This window comes from Stegostoma tigrinum, chromosome 8 (genome assembly GCF_030684315.1).
Source record: "Stegostoma tigrinum isolate sSteTig4 chromosome 8, sSteTig4.hap1, whole genome shotgun sequence".
Classification (NCBI taxonomy): domain Eukaryota; kingdom Metazoa; phylum Chordata; class Chondrichthyes; order Orectolobiformes; family Stegostomatidae; genus Stegostoma; species Stegostoma tigrinum.
The window spans coordinates 12496520-12517289 of record NC_081361.1 but is presented as its reverse complement, the minus strand read 5'-3'; the positions used below and the strand labels follow the sequence as shown (position 1 = coordinate 12517289).

At 41.3% G+C, this 20770-nt stretch overlaps 1 protein-coding gene across 8 annotated transcripts in view; it reads right to left on the bottom strand.

The window, feature by feature from the left end:
• rasal2 (RAS protein activator like 2) overlaps positions 1-20770 on the bottom strand; it is a 348750-nt gene that overhangs the window by 264301 nt on the left and 63679 nt on the right. For 2 of the 8 annotated variants that reach the window (XM_059647741.1, XM_059647744.1), the window contains exon 1: positions 6562-7159. The exons of 2 other annotated variants lie outside the window; for them this stretch is intronic. In XM_059647741.1, coding sequence (XP_059503724.1) covers positions 6562-7126 — 565 coding nt within the window. In that variant the 5' untranslated portion in view covers positions 7127-7159. Of the gene's footprint in view, positions 1-6561; positions 7161-19213; positions 19234-19352; positions 19429-20770 lie in introns of those variants that run through there. 4 more of the 8 variants (XM_059647747.1, XM_059647748.1, XM_059647742.1 and 1 more) reach the window with 4 other exon arrangements.

Below are 20770 nucleotides of genomic sequence, written 5' to 3'. Positions count from 1 at the left end.
TTGGTTCGACCACAATTGGAATACTGTGTACAGTTCCGGTCACCACATTACCAAAAGAATGTGGATGCTTTGAAGAGGGTGCAGAGGAGGCTCACCAGGATGTTGCCTGGTATGGGGGGCGCGAGCTATGAAAAGAGGTTCAGTAGATTAGGATTATTTACATTAAAAAGAAGGTTGGGGGAGACCTGATTGAGGTCTACAAAATCATGACAGGTACAAATAGGGTGGATAGCAAGAAGCTTTTTTCCCCCAGAATGAGGGAGTCAATTATTAGGGGTCATGATTTCAAGGTGAGAGGGGAAAAATTTAAGGGAGATATGCGTGGAAAGTTCTTTGCACAGAGGGTGGTGGGTGCCTGGAACGCATTGCCAGTGGAGGTGGTAGAGGTGGGCACGATAGCAGCATTTAAGATGTATACAGACAGATACATGAATGGGCAGGGAGCAGAGGGATACAGATCCTTGAAAATAGGCCACAGGTTTAGATACAGGATCTGGATCGGCGTAGGATTGGAGGGCCGAAGGACCTGTTCCTGTGCTGTAATTTTCTTTTTCTTTTGTTCTAAAGTTACATAGTATTGCCACTAATTCTAGGGCAATGCCTTTTTTGGGAGGATGTGAAGGTTTGAGAATGAAGGAGAGAAAGGTTCACATGATTAGTTGCAAAGACAAGTGGTTTCAGTCACAAGGAAAGATTGAAATATTGAAGTGTTCTCCTTTGAGTGAACATTGAGCAGATTTAAGGGAGATTTTCAAAATCATGAAGTCAAGACAAAATATATGAAACGGCATCGTTCCCAATAATCAGAGGACACAGGGTTTAGGAGGTTGGTAAAAGAACAAAAAGCAACATAAGAAAAAACTGTTTCCTTTTGGATATTTAATCAACTTGTTCATGGAATTTATTAATTAATAGGTATTCAGTCAATATAGTGTTTTATAAATTCATACTTTAGAAATAAAACTAGTCTGACTCCAAACTAAAACACAAGCAGATTCTGAACAATGTCTCATGGCTAACATGCATTGCCTGAATTAAAAATGTCACCTCTTCTTTACACTGATAAAACCTTGAGTTCTCTCAGAGCAGTGACTTCAAACAAATTTACGGATTTACGTATACCTATTAATCAATTAAAACCTTCCAAATGATTAAAGATTTAACAGAAACTAAGGGTTTGTTTAGTACATTCTCATCAATGGTGTGAACGTTTGATCATTTATTTAATGGAGGAGGAGGAGGAATTACAATGCTATTAGGCAAGAATTATGGAGCACCAATTGGGATCAGATGTTCTCAGGGAAATGCACGAAAGATACATGGAGGCTGTTTAGTGAGCAGTTGCTACAGGTACAGGACGTCTGCAAGGTAGCCAGGAAGGAACTGAAGAATGGACTTAGGAGAGCTAGAAGGGGTATAAGAAAACCTTGGCAGGTAGGATGAAAGAAAACCCCAAGGCTTTCTATACTTATGTGAGGAACAAAAGAATGGCCAGAGTGAGGGTAGGGCCAATCAGGGATAGTGGAGGTAACGTGGGTGCGGAATCAGAGGAGGTAGGAGAGGTCCTTAATGAATACTTTGCTTCAGTGTTCAGCAGTGAGAGGGACCTTGTGAGAAGGAGAATGTGTTAGAAATTTTGAAAAACATGAAGAAAGATAAGTCCCCCGGGCCAGTCAGGTTATGCCCAAGGTTGTTTTGGGAAGAGAGGGAAGAGACTGCTGCCCCTTTGGCAACGATGGTTGCGTCCTCACTGTCCACTTGAGTAGTGCCAGAAGACTGGACAGTGGCAAGTGTTCAAGAAAGGAAATAGGGATAATCTTGGAAATTACAGACCAGCCAGTCTTATTTCTGTGGTGGGCAAATTATTGGAGACGATTCTGAGAGATAGTATTTACAATTATTTGGAACAGCACAGTTTGATTAGAAGTAGTCAGCATGGCCTTGAGGGGGGCAGATCATACCTCACAAGCCTTACTCAATTCTTTGAGGATGTGACAAAACACATTGATGAAGGTAGAACAGTGGATGTGGTTTATATGGATTTTAACAAGGCATTTGATAAGGTTCCACATGGTAGCCTCATTCAGGAAGTAAGGAAGCATGGGGTTCGGGTAAATTTGGCTGTCTGGACACACAACTGGCTGTCCAATAGAAGACAGAAGGTGGTAGTAGATGGAAAGCATTCAGCCTGGAGCTCGGTGACAAGTGGTATACCACAGGGATCTGTTCTGGGACTTCTGCTCTTTGTGATCTTTATAAATGACTTGGATGAGGAAGTGGAAGGGTGAGTTAGTAAGTTTGCTGGTGAAGATTGCGGAGTTGTGGATAGTGTGGAGGGCTGTTGTCGGTTGCAACAGAACATTGACAGGATGCAGAGCTGGGCAAAGAAGTGGCAACTGGAAATCAACCCAGAAAAGTGTGAAGTGGTTCATTTTGGAAGGTCAAATTTGAATGCAGAATACAGGGTTAATGTCAGGATTCTTGGCAGTGTGGAGGAGCACAGGGATCTTGGAGTTTGTGTCCACAAATCCCTCAAAGTTGCTACCCAAGTTGATAGTGTTGTGACGAAAGCATATGGTGTGTTGGCTTTCAGTGGCAGGGGAACTGAGTTTAAGATCCGTGAGGTTATGCTGCAGCTCTATAAAACTCTAGTTAGACCACACTTGGAATGCTGTGTTCAGTTCTGGTCACCTCATTATAAGAAAGATGTGGAAGCTTTAGGGAGGGTGCAGTGGAGACTTTCCAGGATGCTGCCTGGACTGGAGGGCAAGTCTTATGAGGAAAGGTTGAGGGAGCCAGGGCTTTTTTCATTGGAGCGAAGAAGGATGAGAGGTGACTTGACAGAGGTTTACGAGATGATGAGAGGCATAGCTACAGTGGATTGTCAGACTTTTTCCCAGGGCGGAAATGACTATTACGAGGGGGCATTGGAGGAAGGTATAGGGGAAATGTCAGAGGTAAGTTCTTCACACAGAGAGTGGTGGGCGTGTGGAATGTGCTGTCAGCAGTGGCATGGAGTCAGATACTTTAGAGAATTTTAAACAACTCTTGGGTAGACATATGGAGGATAATAAAATGTAGGGTATGCAGGGTAGATTGATCTTAGTCACATAATAGGTCGGCACAACATGGTAGAGCAATACAGGCCCTTCAGCCTATGTTCTATGTTTATTTATGAAATGTGTCTGATACTATCTCTCTCACTAACACTGGAAGGACTGAGGCTCTAAAAACTTGTGCTTTCAAATAAAGCTGTTGGACGATAACCTTGTGTCATGCAATTTCTGACTTGGTCAACTCCAGTCCAACATCAGGACCTCCATGTCAGGGCTCAGAAAAGACGGTAACCCTCTCATTTGCACCTGTTCAAACCAAAACATTCATGAAGATGACAAAGAGTGCACAAGATCAAACCTGGTCATTCCGGCTCACAAAGATTCCTCAAATTGATGAGGGAAAATGTTTCTCTCCATCAAAACAAAATTGGCTAGCGTACAATGCAGGAAATGTGCAAATTCCCTTACAAACAATCACAAGTGCAGGGCAGGCACTCACAACTCATGCAATCTCAGTACCTATGACATCACTACCAGCAAAGATTTTGTAACTGTTTCATACCTTAAGTTATTTCATGCAACAGTCTTGCTCCCTGAAATTAATTACAACATCACTGACCCAGAGGAGATGACAAAAAAAGCCACTAGTATTCCATTCCACCAGGCAGCAAAGGGGTGGCCAGTGGGACAATGATCTGAATGGAGAATGGAGGGCAAACGAAGAGACGGTGAGTAAGAAACAGCAACAATAACAGCATCACTTTAGATTCAGTTCCAACTTCCAGGTCCTGTGCAATGCAGGCATGTAATGATGATATCAATGACATCAACATATTCAAGTGCACCAACAGGAGATACAGTGAATTTCTTCATATGCCTGTTTGCCATTCTTTCCACATATCATTCACTTTGCAGGCAATAAGTTGGTAATAAACTTGCACCCTTTTGTTTAAATTTCTACAAGATGTTCACAATGCCTCTGCTAACGTATTCATTACAACAGCACAATCTGCAACCTCATGGTCCAATTACTCCCCAAACTCAACAATTACCATCAACCCAGGGGATCAACCCTGGCTCAGTGAGAAGTATGGAGGGCATGCAAGGAGCAGCATTAGGCATCCCGAAAATGAGGTGCCAACCTGGTGAAGCCACCAAACAGGATTACTTGCACGGCAAAGAGCATAGCAGCAAGTGACAGTCAGAGCTAAGTAATCCCAGAAAATGATCATATCTAAGCTCTGCAGTTTTGCTGGAATCAATGGGTGTTAGGGAACAAATGCTCTGCTAGTTACAATCATGTGTAGCACATAGGAAAATCGTCATGGTAGTTGGAAGTCAGTCAACTCAGCTCCAGGACACCTCTGCAGGAGTACCTCAGGATGGTGTCCTTGGTACAATCATCTTCAGCTGCTTCATCAATGACTTTCCCTCTATCATATGGTCAGAAGTGAGGGTGTTTGCTGATGGCTGTATAATGTTCCGCACCATTTGCGACTCTTCAAGCAGTGAATATTGAAATACAACAAGATCCAGTCTCTGGCTACAAGTGGCAAGGAACATTCGTGTTGCACAAATGCCACACAATGACCATCACCAATAAGAGACAAACTAACCATCACCCTTTGAAGTTCAGTGGTGGATTCACCATGTAAATACAGTGGCTAGAAGAGCATGTCAGAGTCTAGGAATACTGCGGCAAGTAACTCACTTCCTAATTCCCTAAAGCCTGTCCACCATCTACAAGCACACGTTAGGAGTGCGAGGAAATGCTCCCCACTTGCCTGGATAGGTTCATCTCCAACATAGTTCAAGAAGTTTGACACTATCCAGGACAAAGCAGCCCACTCCCACACCAGCACTCAGTAGCAGCAGTTTGTGCTATCAACAAGATCCTTAGGCAGCACTTTCCAAAGCAATGACCACTTCCATCTAGAAGGACAAAGGCAGCAGATACATGGGAACATAACCACCTACAAGTTTCCCTCCCCCTCATCATCCAGACTTGAAAATATACAGCCATTTCTTCGCTGTTGCTGGGTCAAAATCCTGGAATTCCCTCTTCTCAAAGGCAAATGGGGATGGGCAATAATTGCTGATAACATTTTTACAAGTGAGTGTGGATAAGAAAGAATGTGGTACTATGTGGTGCTCAGGATCGCCAAAAGGCAGTTGATGTAAATACCACATAACAGATCACTTAGAGACCTCTCTGACCCAAATAATTCTACACCTCATCCACAATTTTTTTTTCTTATTCATTCATGGGATGAGGCTAGGCTGGCTATGCCAGCTTTTATTGTCATCCCTAACTGCCCAAAGTCAACCAGATGACTGTGGGTCTGGAGTCACATGTAGGCAAGAATGGCAGTTTCCTTCCGATAAGGGCATTAGTGAACTAGATAGATTTTTCCAACAATCGGCAATGGATTCACAGTCATCATTAGACTCTTAATTCCAGATATTTATTGAATTCAAATTCCACCATCTGCATGGATCTATGGATGAACAGTCCAGCGGTTATACTATTAGGTCATTTCCTCCCCATTAGATAAGATTTTATCAAAATTAATTAAAATTATCTTGTCCCCATCCAGAAACAGATCCAAGTCTCACTTGAAGAAATCCAGCAAATCAGCATCCACCATACAAGGCATCAACCAGTCTGTCAGGACCACCATTTCTTTTTCAGCAACCTTGATTGGTCCACATGCAACTTAGAAGTTTGAGCCATGGCTGCATCCCAAAGTATTTAAACAGTTGAATAGTCCATTTAAAAATTCCCTTAATGATCTGATATAATTCAATTAAATTAGCCTTAAGTCTACACTTCTCTAAAATGTCCGGTTCCAGCTCTTAACAAAGAAAATAGGAACAAATGGAGACCACGCATTGCTTCGATTCTGCTCTGCCATTCCACATGATAATGGCTGATCATTCAACTCAGTACCCTGCTTTTTATACACACTCTTTGATTCCTTTAGGCCTAACAAATATATCTAACTCCTTGAAAACATTCAATGTTTTGGCCTCAACGACATTCTATAGTAGAATGCCTCATCACTCTCTGGGAGAAGAAATCTCTTTCTTTTCCACTTTTCTTACATTTTGACAAGCAAGATGCTTCAAGTTGGGTATCCATCTTATGGTCCAATTACACGCTCTTTCCAGAGCCTCTATATTAACTTCCATATGGGGAGACTAAAAGTGAACACAGGCTATAACGAGGTCTATCCAAGAACAGAATCAAATTTTTAGTAGTAGAGTGACTTGTCCCAAAAATACACCAACATTTTCTCTAGCTTCCGAATCTCTAGAAAACAATCCTTTAGGCTGTTCAAAGATCTATTTTTCACACTTTAATGCTTTTCCTTTTGGGTTTTCTGAAGTTTATTCTTGCTATATCAATAAAATTGCATTTCATCAATTAAAACATGATTGCCTGTCATAACTCCCTACTCATCAACATTTGCCTGAAGCAGCTGTGCACCTTGAGTCATATTACCTTCCTGCACTGAATCCACATCTGGTTCTTCTTTGTGCCTCAACAGTTTTGAAAGTCGGCTTGATACAGTAGTGAAGAAACCACGCATAAAATCAATTCTCTGCTCAGCGTCTGAGTGGACTTGTCTCAAAGGTGGCTTCTCAATGTGCGAAGGGCAACCAGGTTCAGAAATCGATCTGTGATATGGGGCTGTTGTCAGTTTGGCATTTGTTTTCACCACCTGGGCAGGAGACTGTTCCAAAATATCATTTGATCCAGTGTATTTAAGATGAGGCTTAGCTGATTTTAGCTGATCCTGGTCTGAAGAACTGGTGTTGTCCAAGTCAGAAAAAATCCGTCTGCTAGTGGTCCATGAAAAACCGGAGGCTGAGTGCCACTTATAAGCATTTGTTGCTTTCAAAGGTTCTGAGTGGGCCCGCTTGTAAATTTTCCATTTTGGTTTTGAAGGTGTGCGCCACTCATAAGCATTCAGACTGCTGGGATTCCTAGCACTGTGAGCTGAGTCTGAGAGGGATCTCCTGTATTCACCACGAGAAGAGGAAACTTGTTTTCTAAACACATTCATCTTTCAAATCTTTACAACTTAGAGTCTAGGCTTCTCAAATTCAAATTAAAACAGTGCACTTAGTATACAGCATTAAGCTAGAAAGTCACAGCTTGTACGAAACAGCTTCAAATTTCCGTGTGAAGATGCACAGACACGTCACAACCACTTCCTATCGAGCTGCTCCTTGACGTTGTATTACAATTAGAAAGGAAGTTGAGTTTGAAAATTTCACAGACAACCACAGCTTTAGACCTAAATTGATCAACCGAAAGTCTGCAGAACTAACAGGTGCCCATAAGAAATAGATTTCCCCTAAAATTCTCAGAGGCTTTACAGGCTACCAATGTGACAAAACTCTGAAGACAAGAACTGGCTATTTACACTAAACTGTCTTCTGAAAGATAATAAAATGTGAGGCTGGATGAACACAGCAGGCCCAGCAGCATCTCAGGAGCACAAAAGCTGACGTTTCGGGCCTAGACCCTTCATCAGAGACTCTGGTGAAGGCTCTAGGCCCGAAACGTCAGCTTTTGTGCTCCTGAGATGCTGCTGGGCCTGCTGTGTTCATCCAGCCTCACATTTTATTATCTTGGATTCTCCAGCATCTGCAGTTCCCATTATCACTGTCTTCTGAAAGAGTCTGCATAAGAGCCTCGGAATTACCAGTAATAAAAGCAGGGCGACTGTTACTTGGATATACTAATCCGGAGGATTGTGGGCTAAATGTTCAGATTTAGTCATTCCCTAAATAAATGAAATTGCAATTTTCTCAAAACAAAAATAAGTTATTTTCTTCAGCATGGAGTTGAGTGACTAAAATTTTCTCAGTAACAACTCATGGGATAGGGATGAGACGTAACTTCATTGCAACTTCCTTCATTGACCAAACATATAGTCAGTTCTACCAGGCCGAATGTAAACAAAACTGAGTTTGCCCTTTCTCCATCACATGTTCACACTGCAAGGGATACTTCATGATTCTCTGGGGTCCATTTCAAAAACCTCATTCCATCATGTAAACTCCACCGATGCAAATATCCAAGTGTAATTGTTCAAAAGGTTTCTGTGATTACCTACTCAAGATAATTGAACCACCAATTAACTAAAGCCAAATGTTTAGTACGTACTGAATTACCAGAGAGCAAACTCCAGTGTAATCACTAGTATTGAGGGGAGAATAAAAATTAAAGGATTGGGGAGGAGAGAAGATAAAGTTTCCTCTAAAGGTCTGCAAAGTCTAATATCACACCTTTACTCAAAATTAACACCATATGTAAAGAATGGCTACAAAATATTTCATAGCTACCTTTACCGAAGAAGAAAGAAAATAAGCCGTTTTCAAAAGATTGATTAAATGTGGCAAGTGGTATTCTCATAAACGTACTTGTGAAAAAAAAACTTAATTTAAGAAAAAATTGAGAGGAAACTAAGCTGCAGCAGCATTAAACGTGGCAAGATATCTTGACGCCTCCCTCCCAGACTGCTCAAATTAAAAATTAAAGACAATGTTAAATCTGGCAAACAGTCACAGAAGCCAGAAGATGTGAAATTGAATTCATATTCTGTTTTGACAAGCAGATTGAATTAAGCAAGGATAGCTGCTTTCGAGATAACAAGGTGCAGAGCTGGATGAACATAGCAGGCCAAACAGCATCAGAGGAGCAGGAAGGCTGACATTTCAGGCCTAGGCCCTTCTTCAGAAATAGCCGCACTGGAATTGTCCTCAGCAGTCTTTCGCTCAAAGTGAGGATGATAATAGGGCAAAGAGATCAATGATATTGTGCTTCATGTTACTCAGTAAAAGCTCCTGAAAGTTTAAAAGCATGAATAATAAATAAGGATCAGACACAACTGTCATGTCATCCATGGTAAAATAATCTGTCACCACTCAGTTTGGACTCAAAGTCAAAAGTTGCTAGCCCATTTGGAACTGTCCACCAGTAACCACAAACACCTCCATGAGCGAGGGCCAAAAGGGGTAAGTTGATAGGATTTCACATTTAGTCCTGGATTTTGTATTGTCATCATAACTGTTAAGAAAAACCTGCAGTGACAAACAAATCAAGTAAGTAAATCCTTTCTGCCGAAGGAACTACAACATTTTCCTTCTTAGCAGATCCATGTTCAAGGCTTGCTCTCTTCTTACTTGTCATATCAATAGATATTTCTTCATCAAACACATCCACTTCTTGTCAAAACTCAAAGAAGACTGATTTATATTTTGCGAGTCGAAACAAGACAGCTTGCAAAAGAACACGAACCTAGGTCAAAAACACTGAGTTCAACATTTTCAAATCACAACATCTGTCTCCACTTATTTTAAAACAGTTCCAGAAAATGTGGACTTGAGCACAAAGTCAAAGTCAAAAGTCCAGTGCACTATTTGGTAGAAATCACACAGAATAACACAGAGATACCATAATTCGATGTGATATTAAACGAAGTCACTCACTTGACGAATGAAAACTGTTTTGTGGACACTTTCTCAGAAGAAGGGAAGTTATCCCGAGTCTCCTAGCTCACATGATCCCTTAAATCAACATTGCAGCAATTGATTTTCTTGTCACTATCAAATTTCTGTTCGTGAGAGCTTGCCCTAGAAACATTTCCTAACTTAGAATACTGACGACACCTCAAAATTATTTCAAAGGCTGTTAAGTGCTTTGGGGTGTCCTATGGTCATACAAATATACATGTATTTATTTTTCTTCACTTCATTCAATTCAAAGCATTCGTTTCAACTCTTCGGTTACATGGAACAGTCCCTCTTCCGCACCTACACAGGCCCCAAACCCCACTTCTTCCTCCGTTACATTGATGACTGTATCGACGCCGCCTCTTGCTCCCCAGAGGAGCTCGAACAGTTCATCCACTTCACCAACACCTTCCACCCCAACCTCAAGTTCACCTGGGCCATCTCCAACACATCCCTCACCTTCCTGGACCTCTCAGTCTCCATTTCAGGTAACCAGTCAGAAACAGATGTCCATTTCAAGCCCACTGACTCCCACAGCTACCCAGAATACACCTCCTCCCACCCACCCGCCTGCAAAAATTCCATCCCCTATTCCCAATTCCTCCGCCTCCGCCGCACCTGCTCCCAGGATGAGGCATTCCACTCCCGCACATCCCATGTGTCCATGTTCTTCAAGGATCGCAGCTATCCCCCTGCAGTGGTCGAGAACGCCCTTGACCGCATTTCCTGAAACACATCCCTCACACCCCGACCCTGCCACAACCGCCCCAAAAGGATCCCCCTCGTTCTCACATACCACCCCACCAAACTCCGGATACAACGCATCTTCCTCTGACACTTCTGCCATCTACAATCCGACCCCATCACCCATCACCCAAGACATTTTTCCATCCCCACCCTTGTCTGCTTTCCGGAGAGACCACTCTCTCCGTGACTCCCTTGTCCGCTCTACACTCCCCTCCAATGCCACCACACCTGGCACCTTCCCCTGCAACCGCACCTTGCCCCCACACCCATCCCAGGCCCCAAGACGACTTTCCATATTAAGCAGATGTTCACCTGCACATCTGCCAATGTGGTATACTGTATTCATTGTACCTGGTGTGGCTTCCTCTACATTGGGGAAACCAAGCGGAGGCTTGGGGACCGCTTTGTAGAACACCTCCGCTCGGTTCGCAATAAACAACTGTACCTCCCAGTCGTGAACCATTTTAACTCCCCCTCCCATTCTTTAGATGACATGTCCATCATGGGCTTCCTGCAGTGCCACAATGATGCCACCCGAAGGTTGCTGGAACAGCAACTCATATTCCGCTTGGGAACCCAGCAGCCCAATGGTATCAATGTGGGCTTCACAAGCTTGAAAATCTTCCATTCCCCCACTGCATCCCAAAACCAGCCCAGTTCTTCCCCTCCCCCCCACTGCATCCCAAAACCAGCCCAGCCTGTCTCCGCTTCCCTAACCTGTTCTTCCTCTCACCCATCCCTTCCTCCCACCTCAAGCCGCACTTCCATTTCCTACCTACTACCTCATCCCACCTCCTTGACCTGTCCGTCTTCCCTGGACTGACCTATATCCTCCCTACCTCCCCACCTATACTCTCCTCTCTACCTATCTTCTTTTCTCTCCATCTTCGGTCAGCCTCTCCCTCTCTCCCTATTTATTCCAGAACCCGATCCCCATCCCCCTCTCTGATGAAGGGTCTAGGCCCGAAACGTCAGATTTTGTGCTCCTGAGATGCTGCTTGGCCTGCTGTGTTCATCCAGCTTCACACTTTGTTATCTAGGATTCTCCAGCATCTGCAGTTCCCATTATCACGTTTCAGCTCTTCATTCTTTTTTGATTCAATTGATTTAGTACTAAAAGCAGATTTTGCAGAAACAGTTCTTTTGGGACTGAATGAAAGTCTACAAAGTACTCTTTAAACTCTCCAAACCTCCATCCTCTTTACTTCTGTTGGTCACTTCTTACAGAGGTTTCTCAGCACAGATGCTGCCTGACTTGCTGAGTACTTCCTGAGTTTCCTGCAATTTTTTATTACTGTAACTTTATTATCTGGTAGGAGGCAATTATAAAGTAATTTTTTTACATTCACTGTTTACTAGACTTAATCAAAAATTCAACATCACATCATTTATGTGAAGATGTCTATTCAATGATTAAAGGACACTGCCTAAAAAAAAAGTGGAGATTGTTTTAAATCACAGTCTGAGCTTTTTCATTGACCATCTTTGACACTTCTTACATCCTCTTCCAACGTGGATGTCACTGTAACACTGAAAACACTGCACAGGAGCAAAGAATCAAACTTAAGCATTTGTCATGCTTTGCTTACACGTATGCAGCTCCGTCATTAATCCCATCTTCCCATTCTTCCACTTTAATTTAACTCCTCTACACGTTATAATCGATAAGATGTTGATTGCTACATATTCCAATGCATTACGCATACCAATAATGAAGATATTTTCCCAAAGTTTCGCTTTTAGCACCAAACTTAAATTTACGTCTCATTAGCAATTATTCACTGTTCTCAAATCCTTGAAGTGTCTGCAACTTTCGTCTTAAACCATCACTTTTACCTCTGCTCTGCTGCTCTTAATTAGAAGCTCTGTTATAAATATAGTGTCTCATCTTGGTATCATTCTTCATGATTTTGTGCTGCACCTTGTGCATTTGTCCTTTCTGTCAGAGGTTCATAAAATCACGCCAAATATTCCTACAGTGGCCTCAGATTGACAGCTTCAGAGAAAAGTGCATGTTTTTGGAACAAGTAGTAAATGACCCTTTCTTTTAATGGGTTGACCTAATTGAACAAAGCTCAGTGTGCAGGTCAAGACAGTCCACAGTTGCTTCTCAACCTCCAACCCCAGGGTAGAGTGGTCCAAGCTCCCTACAATAAAATATTTGCATGAATGCTACACTACCCTCATTGAACAAATAGGAGACCAATGAATAACATACCCTACATAAAATGCTTCCTGTTGGCTCCAATCTGTCAAGCCAGGGATTTAGCAGACCCAGACCTGACAGCAGCATCACAGGGGCCAAGCTCTTGCTGCATCCAATCTGCTTGCATTGGAGCTTCCATCTCAACTGGTCATGACGTTTAAAAAAATACTGTAGCAAAAATATTTATTCCCTGAGGTACTAGCATCTGATTATTTCCAAATCCAAAGCTGCAGCTACACAGAGCGTGACATTTAACTAGTTTTGTTTTTCTTCATTCCCTTGATGATGTTAGCTGACTTACTCCAATCCATGCTTTTGCCTAATTTACCAAGAAAACAAAACTTGCTTTGTTGCCTATCCAGACACAAACACCTGGCATAGTGCTTTCAGAAAACTCTTCATCTTGGATTTATCAATATACTGCTATATATTCCTGAAAAAATGATAACTAGAATAAAATTGTTGCTCTAAAATTATAAAAATTCACTCCAGGTACAATCTTTTGCCAGAGTTCTTCAAGTTGGCTTTCAAACTGTTGGTCACTTTTTCCTACTGAATGGGAGCATGCGTGTCTTCACCCTGACCTCCCTACCAATCACATCAAGAACACTTTGATGTAACAAGATAGTTCATTTTTAAAATATGCTCCGGTTGGCACCTTTGCCTCAACTCACCCAACATAAAGTGAGCTTAAGCAATGTGAGAAGTGCTTCCAGCTTGTTGCTTCCAGGTTCCTCACTATATACCCAACCAGCAATTCTACACCGTAAGAAAAGGGGTGGAATATAAAAGCAGCGATGTGCTTCTGAGACTTGATAAAGCTCCAGTTAGGCCCCATTTAGAATACTGTGTCCAATTTTGGGCCCCACACCTCAGGAAGGACAGACTGGCGCTGGAACACATCCAACAGAGATTCTCACGGATGATCCCTAGAATGGTAGGTTTTACAAATGATGAGCAGCTAAAGATCCTGGGATTGTACTCATCAGAGTTTAGAAGGTTGAGGGGAGATCTAATAGAAATTTACAAGATAATGCATGGTTTAGAAGGGGTGGACGCTAGGAAGTTGCTTCCGTTAGGTGGGGAGACTAGGACCCGTGGGCACAGCCTTAAAATTAGAGGGGGTAAATTTAAACGGAAATGAGACGACATTTCTTCAGCCAGAGAGTGGTGGGCTTGTGGAATTCATTGCCACGGGGTCTAGTGGAGGCCGGGACGTTGGATGCCTTCAAGGCAGAGATCGACAAATTCTTGATCTCAGAAGGAATCAAGGGCTACGGGGAAAGTGCAGGGAGGTGGTGTTGAAATGCCCATCAGCCATGATTTAAATGGCGGAATGGGCTTGATGGGCCAAAATGCCTTACTTCCACTCCTCTGTCTTCTGGTCTTAAAATCCTGTTAATTACACCTCATCTGAGAACACAATTTCTACTGCACAGTGGAACTTCTAATATGGTCACTTGCTCTGCTAGAAATGTGCAAATGTCATTATAATTTGAGTAAACATACAAGTTAGGGTTAAGTTATTCATGGATTTAATTGTGAGGGAGGCAGGGAAAAGGAAGACAAAAGCATAATGTATGCCTTGATCATTTATTCTTCTAATCACAGCTGCCATCTGTTTCCCAACTCAACCACTTCCTGTGACAGCAGCCAGTCTGACAAAATAGTAACTAAAAATACACCTGCCACAGGAGTTCTGTGAAAACATGGAACACATACAGGAAAAGCTTCAAATAACATGGGACATTTTGGCATTGTTCTGTGTTGGATTAAAGTTCAATCTTCATTATATTTGAATGTTTAAAATCAGGTGCAGCACGCTGACACTAAGTTAAGCTTCCAATTTTGAACATATACTCTACCAGTACTAGCGCTGAAGTACTGGGTTTCAATGGCCATAATTGCGGGCTTACTGAACAAAAAGGTCCTACTACACCACTTCCTGTTTATTTTCTACTGCCATGAAGTTCATTCTCACAAAAGCAACCCACCACATATCCTTGCAGGAAGTCATATCTTCCCTCTGCCTCTCAATTGTATATTTGACACTTGACAAAATCTTTGCCCAGTGAATTGATTTCATAAACTTTTGCTGGACAGCAAAAGGTCATTTTTCATTTACATTTGAACATTTAAAATTAAGTCATATGAACAGAAAATACTGGAAGCATTTGAGTCAGGCGGCATTTACAGAGGCAGAGAGGCTGAGTTTACCTTTCAGCTGTACTGCGATTTAACAGATTTCAACAGAGAACAAAGGTGAATGGAGAGGGGAGGAGACTGGAAGGAAGAACAAAAGTGAAGTCTGTGAGAGGATGGAAGTCAGGCAAGATTTAATTATAAAATGGACGATGCAGCAAGGCAAGGCAGGATGGTAAATGGACAACAAAGTGTGGGGCTGGATGAACACAGCAGGCCTAGGAGCATCTTAGGAGTACAAAAGCTGACGTTTCGGGCCTAGACCCTTCATCAGACCCTTTTCTGATGAAGGGTCTAGGCCCGAAACGTCCGCTTTTGTGCTCCTAAGATGCTGCTTGGCCTGCTGTGGTTATCTCGCTCCACACTTTGTTATCTCAGATTATCCAGCATCTGCAGTTCCCATTATCTCTGGCAACTGGACAGATTGATTAACAAAACATATCTCAAGGCATTGCAAATAGCAACAGCAGAGAAAAGCAGCAGTTACTCAGAAAAATGTTTTTGAATTCAATATGAAGGCTAGAAAACTGTGAAGCATCAAACTGTAATTTTACATGCTGTCCCTCCAGCCAAAATCTGCTTTCCACACTGTTATAATGAAAGTGAAAGACAGGGAGATCAGATTGCATGTGGGACAAAAGATTAAACTAACAGGTGACCAATAGCTCAGTCACACTCACAAACTGAAAAGATGGGCTCAGTCAAGTGGTCACCTCATCTGTGTTTGGTCTCCTCTATAATGAAAAGACTTCATCATGAGTGACAAATACCATACACGAAACAGTAGTAAGTGCAAGTAGTCACCAATGTAAGTGGACAAAGTGTTTGGACCCTGGACGAGAATGAAGGAAAAGGAAAGGCTTGTATTTATATCGGGTCATTCATAACCACAGGACCCAGACCGAAAATGCTTTAAAGTGAATCAAAAATTTTGCATTGGAGTCACCATTGTAATGTTGGAAACATGACAGACAACTCGCAAACAGCAAGCTTACAATAACAAACAGAAGGGTCACTGAACCCATAATGTTGGCTCTGCTTTCTTTCCATGCTGCCAGACTTGCTGAGATTTTACAGCAATTTCTGCTTTAGTTTCTGATTTCCAGCATCGGCAGTTTGTTGGGGTTTTAAGACACGTAATTAAGACCTGATAATCTGTTTCAGTGATAGTGATTGAGAGTGCATGCCAGCCAGGATACCAGAGAAAAGTCCCCCGTTTCTTCTTTAAAATTGTGACACAGAATCTTTGAATTCTGACAGAGCTGAAAAAGCATCCGCTTAACAGCTGATCCAAAAGATGGTACTCCTACAATACAGCATCCCATCAGTAGCATATCAGCTTTAATCCAACTGCTCGCTCTGAATTGAGATTCAAACTCACAACCACTGATTTAAATGAGGTGTTGCATCTACTTCCTAGCAAAGGAAGAGGCCATTGTAATGGGGAAAGTGGGTGTGGGAAATTAATGAATGAGCCAGGGTGTCAAAGGTGAAATTATATTTTCTGAATGCTGAAAAAGGAGGGAGAGGGTAATATACTTGATGGTGACATTGCACTGGCAATGGCTGAAATGGCGAATGATCTATTGATTGTGGGCACTGCTGCGACAGAAGATTATTGGGCTTCTGGGGGTTCCAGGAAGGGGTAAGCACAACAGTGCAGGGAAATTATCAGTTCAGGAGAAAGAAAGATATATTGGAAGCATTAGTTTTAAAGGTGGTATTTACAGAATCTAAGAAAAGCAATACTGGTAATCTGTGTTAGTCAGATCTGCTACAAAGACTGCAGACTGCTTAATTAGTAGCAGCATTTTGTTGTAATTGAGAGTTTGACTGACTCTACAGTCACTCAACCAGACAAGATCACTGTGCCTGGACAACAGGAGCCATGTGCTGGATCACAAACAAAATCCATCAAATGTTAACCCAGTGCTCTTGCATGTCTAAAATTGCTGAATGAAATAGAGACTTCAAAGGATATTATTAGCACTACAGATTCTAGTTTCAAAATAGATGAAAGTTTCAAGTCCAAAAAGCTTTGACTGAGTGAAGTGGTGTTAGTGAGAGAAAAAACATAAAAAGTGAATTATATCATGGGACTGGGAGCCAGAAAGACAAAGCAGTAAAATGGGTTCATAATTTAAAACTTGCATTTTTAAAATTTTAGCTACATGGGATTAAGGAATGCACTAATATCAAGTTACTCAACATTTGAGTAGATTTATTCCTGTCCCATAAAAGCCATGTGCAAGCTAAAATATTGTCAAAATGCCAGGTCAATGGGAGCCTGGAATTCCTAAGAGCTTCCAGCAGGCAAAGGTCAACATCCACATTCTGAAGATATCCAGAAATATCATCACAGTCCAAGTCGATGCACAGCAATGGCCTATATGTTGCCCTATTAATAGAATACAGTCCATTCTCAGTTCAGCACAGCCCAAACAAAACAAATCTCCAATTAAAAAATCTGTTCTTCAGTTTGATTTTCCCTTTACATTCTTTCTGACAGAGGCAATAATCACATTTAAGCACTACTCCAACAGGTGTCCTGTACAAAGTGTCATTCCATGTTTGAGTGGAGTTGGTTGGTTAGCTAGCTATCTTAGTGGGGAATGCACCAAGTCAGAAAATGAACGATAAGGAAGAAATCATTAATCTGCAAGATCTGGGCTTCCAGCATGTAGCTACTGTTCAGGCCACCTAAAGAAGGAACTTTTTAAAGTAAAATCTCCTTCATCCAAGGTATATTACTTCAGCTGTAATACAGGGGTTAACACCTAGTAACTTGCTGCTCAGTATCACAAAATGTAAGGAAACTTCCATCAAAGCATGTGTAAAATTTGAAGGACAAAATCCCATATCCCATAATTTCATTTTTATTGACTTGTCAGTGATACATATGAACTCCATTACATTTGTCAACTCAGAATTTTATCTTGGAGGTGAATTTAACGCATCAAAACAGTAATTAAATGACAAATGCTTAGCTATGAATCTTCAACAACTAATAACATTGAAGGCCACCGCCATAGTGAGTTGCATCACATAAATACCCACTTCATTCAATGCAAAAAAAAGTCCTCCTGATTGTACAGCATTTCCAATTCTTGGGCCTAACTTCCATGAAGTACGAAAACTAATGGCAGATTTAATGACAACTCAGTCATGATGCATCAAAGAAGAGATTCATTTTTGTACACATATCTGAGACTCCAAATGAAGCATTAAGTGTCTTTCATGAAGCATTGCTTTATTGATGTGGTTCATATTCAACATTAAGAATAACCACTGCAGATAACCAATATGTGCCACCTCAAGGTTAAATGTCTAGGCATACTTAAACAAAACACACAATGAAGCTAACTGCTACTCAGGGAAGATGAGTTTGGTCCCAAGTAGCAACCAACACAGGCAAGCAGCTCTTTAAAAACACTACCTGCTAGTGAACAGAGCTGGTTTTGGAAATTAGCTGGGACCTACTAAAGGCAACAGCTGCACAGAAACAGACGTCAAAAGCTAACCAAGTCAGCTAGCAAATATAAAGATAATTCGTAATGTGTTTAAGACAGTGAAGCTGCAGCAACAAGAACAGAACTTTAATATGAACCTTCCCTACAGTAACAAACATCTTTTCTTAACTCATGGTACACCTATGTCAAACATCATATCTGAACAAAATAAAATTATAAAACTCACAACAAAAACTGCTTCAATAGTCTACAAAGCACCAATCATACATTCTTTCCACTCGGAAGTGACTGAGGCTGGTCACTATACATAAAATGAATTTGAGCCTTTCAAAAAAGCTGCTCAGTTTAATATTATGCTCGTTGACAGCAACAACTCAAGTATAAGTTCACAAATGCAGGAAAACTCCATTTTAACACATAGCAGAATATAAAGTTTAACTATAACTGAATACTGCCCCTGAAGCAGAGGTTCCCAGCTGGTTTAACAGAACAGCATATTTCAATGCAGCAAACTTTCTCAAACTCCAACTCCAAGATTTTATGGTTAAAGCCACTATCAAAAATGATTCAGGGCTCATGAGATTCAGTTAGCTCCAGATAAAAAGCCATAATCATAACCCTAGACCAAAGTGAAGTCAGAAAATTGTTCAGAGGAAGGCTCACTCAACCCGAAATGTTAACTCTGACCTCCACAGATGTTGCCAGAGCTGCTGAGCTTTCCCAGCAATTTCTGTATTTTAAATTACATGAATTGACAACTCATACTATAAAAGGTTCCAACCATCAACAAAGCATTATACAACAACAGCATTTCCAGCAAAGAAGATTATATTTTCAGTCTTTCAAATACTCAACTTGATGAAGAATTGCACCAATGTCAATATCATTGAGAAATATCATATTTAAAAATATCAAATATGAGCTTTGCAAATTCTGTTTTAAGCAGGTGCTGGTTTGTTGAGTCTGGATTATTGCTATGATCAACAATTTCTGAGTATAAAAACCTGCACAAGGAGTTGATTATCAAGTCTGAACCCAAGTACGATCCAAGTATAGCATTTCCTGGCATTTAAACGACAAGTCTGTCAGGATCCGACTCAGCAAGCAAATTCCTGGGAAGTCTGGAGCGAAGAAAATATTTACCAAATCAGAATTTGTTCAGCATTAAAGTTTACCCTGTGAATATCACAAGAATTCCACCGAAAACACTGAAACACACCTGCCACCAGACTAGCAACCAATACTTTGAGTTAAGTTAGTCACATGTCCCAATGTTTTCAAATCACAGGAAGTGCATCCAGAGCTGCTTTCCCTTTTTTAAACAGTGTCTTTATAAGCGAGCACATAGCTATTACAGATGAATATTCACTATGCAAAAAAAAACTTGCAATATCAGACAACTGACAGAAATTTACAGCAAGGAATTGTGACCAGAGGTAAATCTCTACAGTTTGGGTTCACAGTTACCTTGATCAGGAAACTCAAAACATGAAGAAAAATCACAATATCTTAAATTAAGAACAGGTCAACATGGGTAGTTGAATAATGAAGGTCTGTCAGATCAGGAGGGGATAGTAAAATTCCAGGCACGGGCTAGTCAGTTTAGGTCAATGATTAGCATGGTCAGGAGAGATAGTATGGCTGGATAGGAAGAGGGAGTTGGAGGAGTTATTGAGAGATTAGGAGGTGAAGGAGGGTGCAGGGATACATTAGCTCTGGCAGTAGACAGACTAGGATTTTCCATATAACACATACTGGGAATAATTCAGTTAATTCCCATAGAACAGATAAAAGTCTCCAACTCTAGGTCAGGATGACAGACACTTTTCCAGAAGCTCAAACTCCTTGGAACAATTCCCAATGAAGTCAGTATATGTTCTATAATGATCTGGAAACCAAAGGATCTCAGTCACATAATGAAACTCCCTACTTTTTCACAGGAATATTCTCTTTTTCTTCAGGGTTTCATTTACATACTTGCGCACACCAGTCATGAACTGAAGTTGGCTGTCTTTTCCATTTCTAAGTAGCTCAATTCAAGTTGGCACTCCAATTTTGTCTTCCCAACTCATGCTGGGATATCTGATAGCCTGACAAATCCAAGATGTCAATTTTCCAATGCTGTATCTTCAACAGGCTGTGCTGATTTCCTATGAGTCTACAATACATTCTATTTTCTTCCCCACTGTAAATTGCCAATCTCAGTTCTTGTTCATGCCTTAGCCCTTTCATGTCTCCATTTTCCCTCTCCTTCCCATCTGAGAGGTAATCTAATTAAAATGTTCAAAAACCTGAAGGGTGAGTAAAATGAAACTGTTGCCAGTGGCGCAAAGGTGGACAATGAAGAACAGTAATAGTGGGAACTGCTGTGGACCCTTCTCCCTGAGACATCAGCTTTCCTGCTCCTCTGATGCTGCTTGGCCTGCTGTGTTCATTCAGCTGTACACATTGTTATCAACGAAGAACAGTGATTTTAAGTGTTTGGCAAATAGATCAGAAACCGGATGAAAAACATTTTCATTTTAACACAGCAAATGTTAGGATCTAAAATGTACTATTTG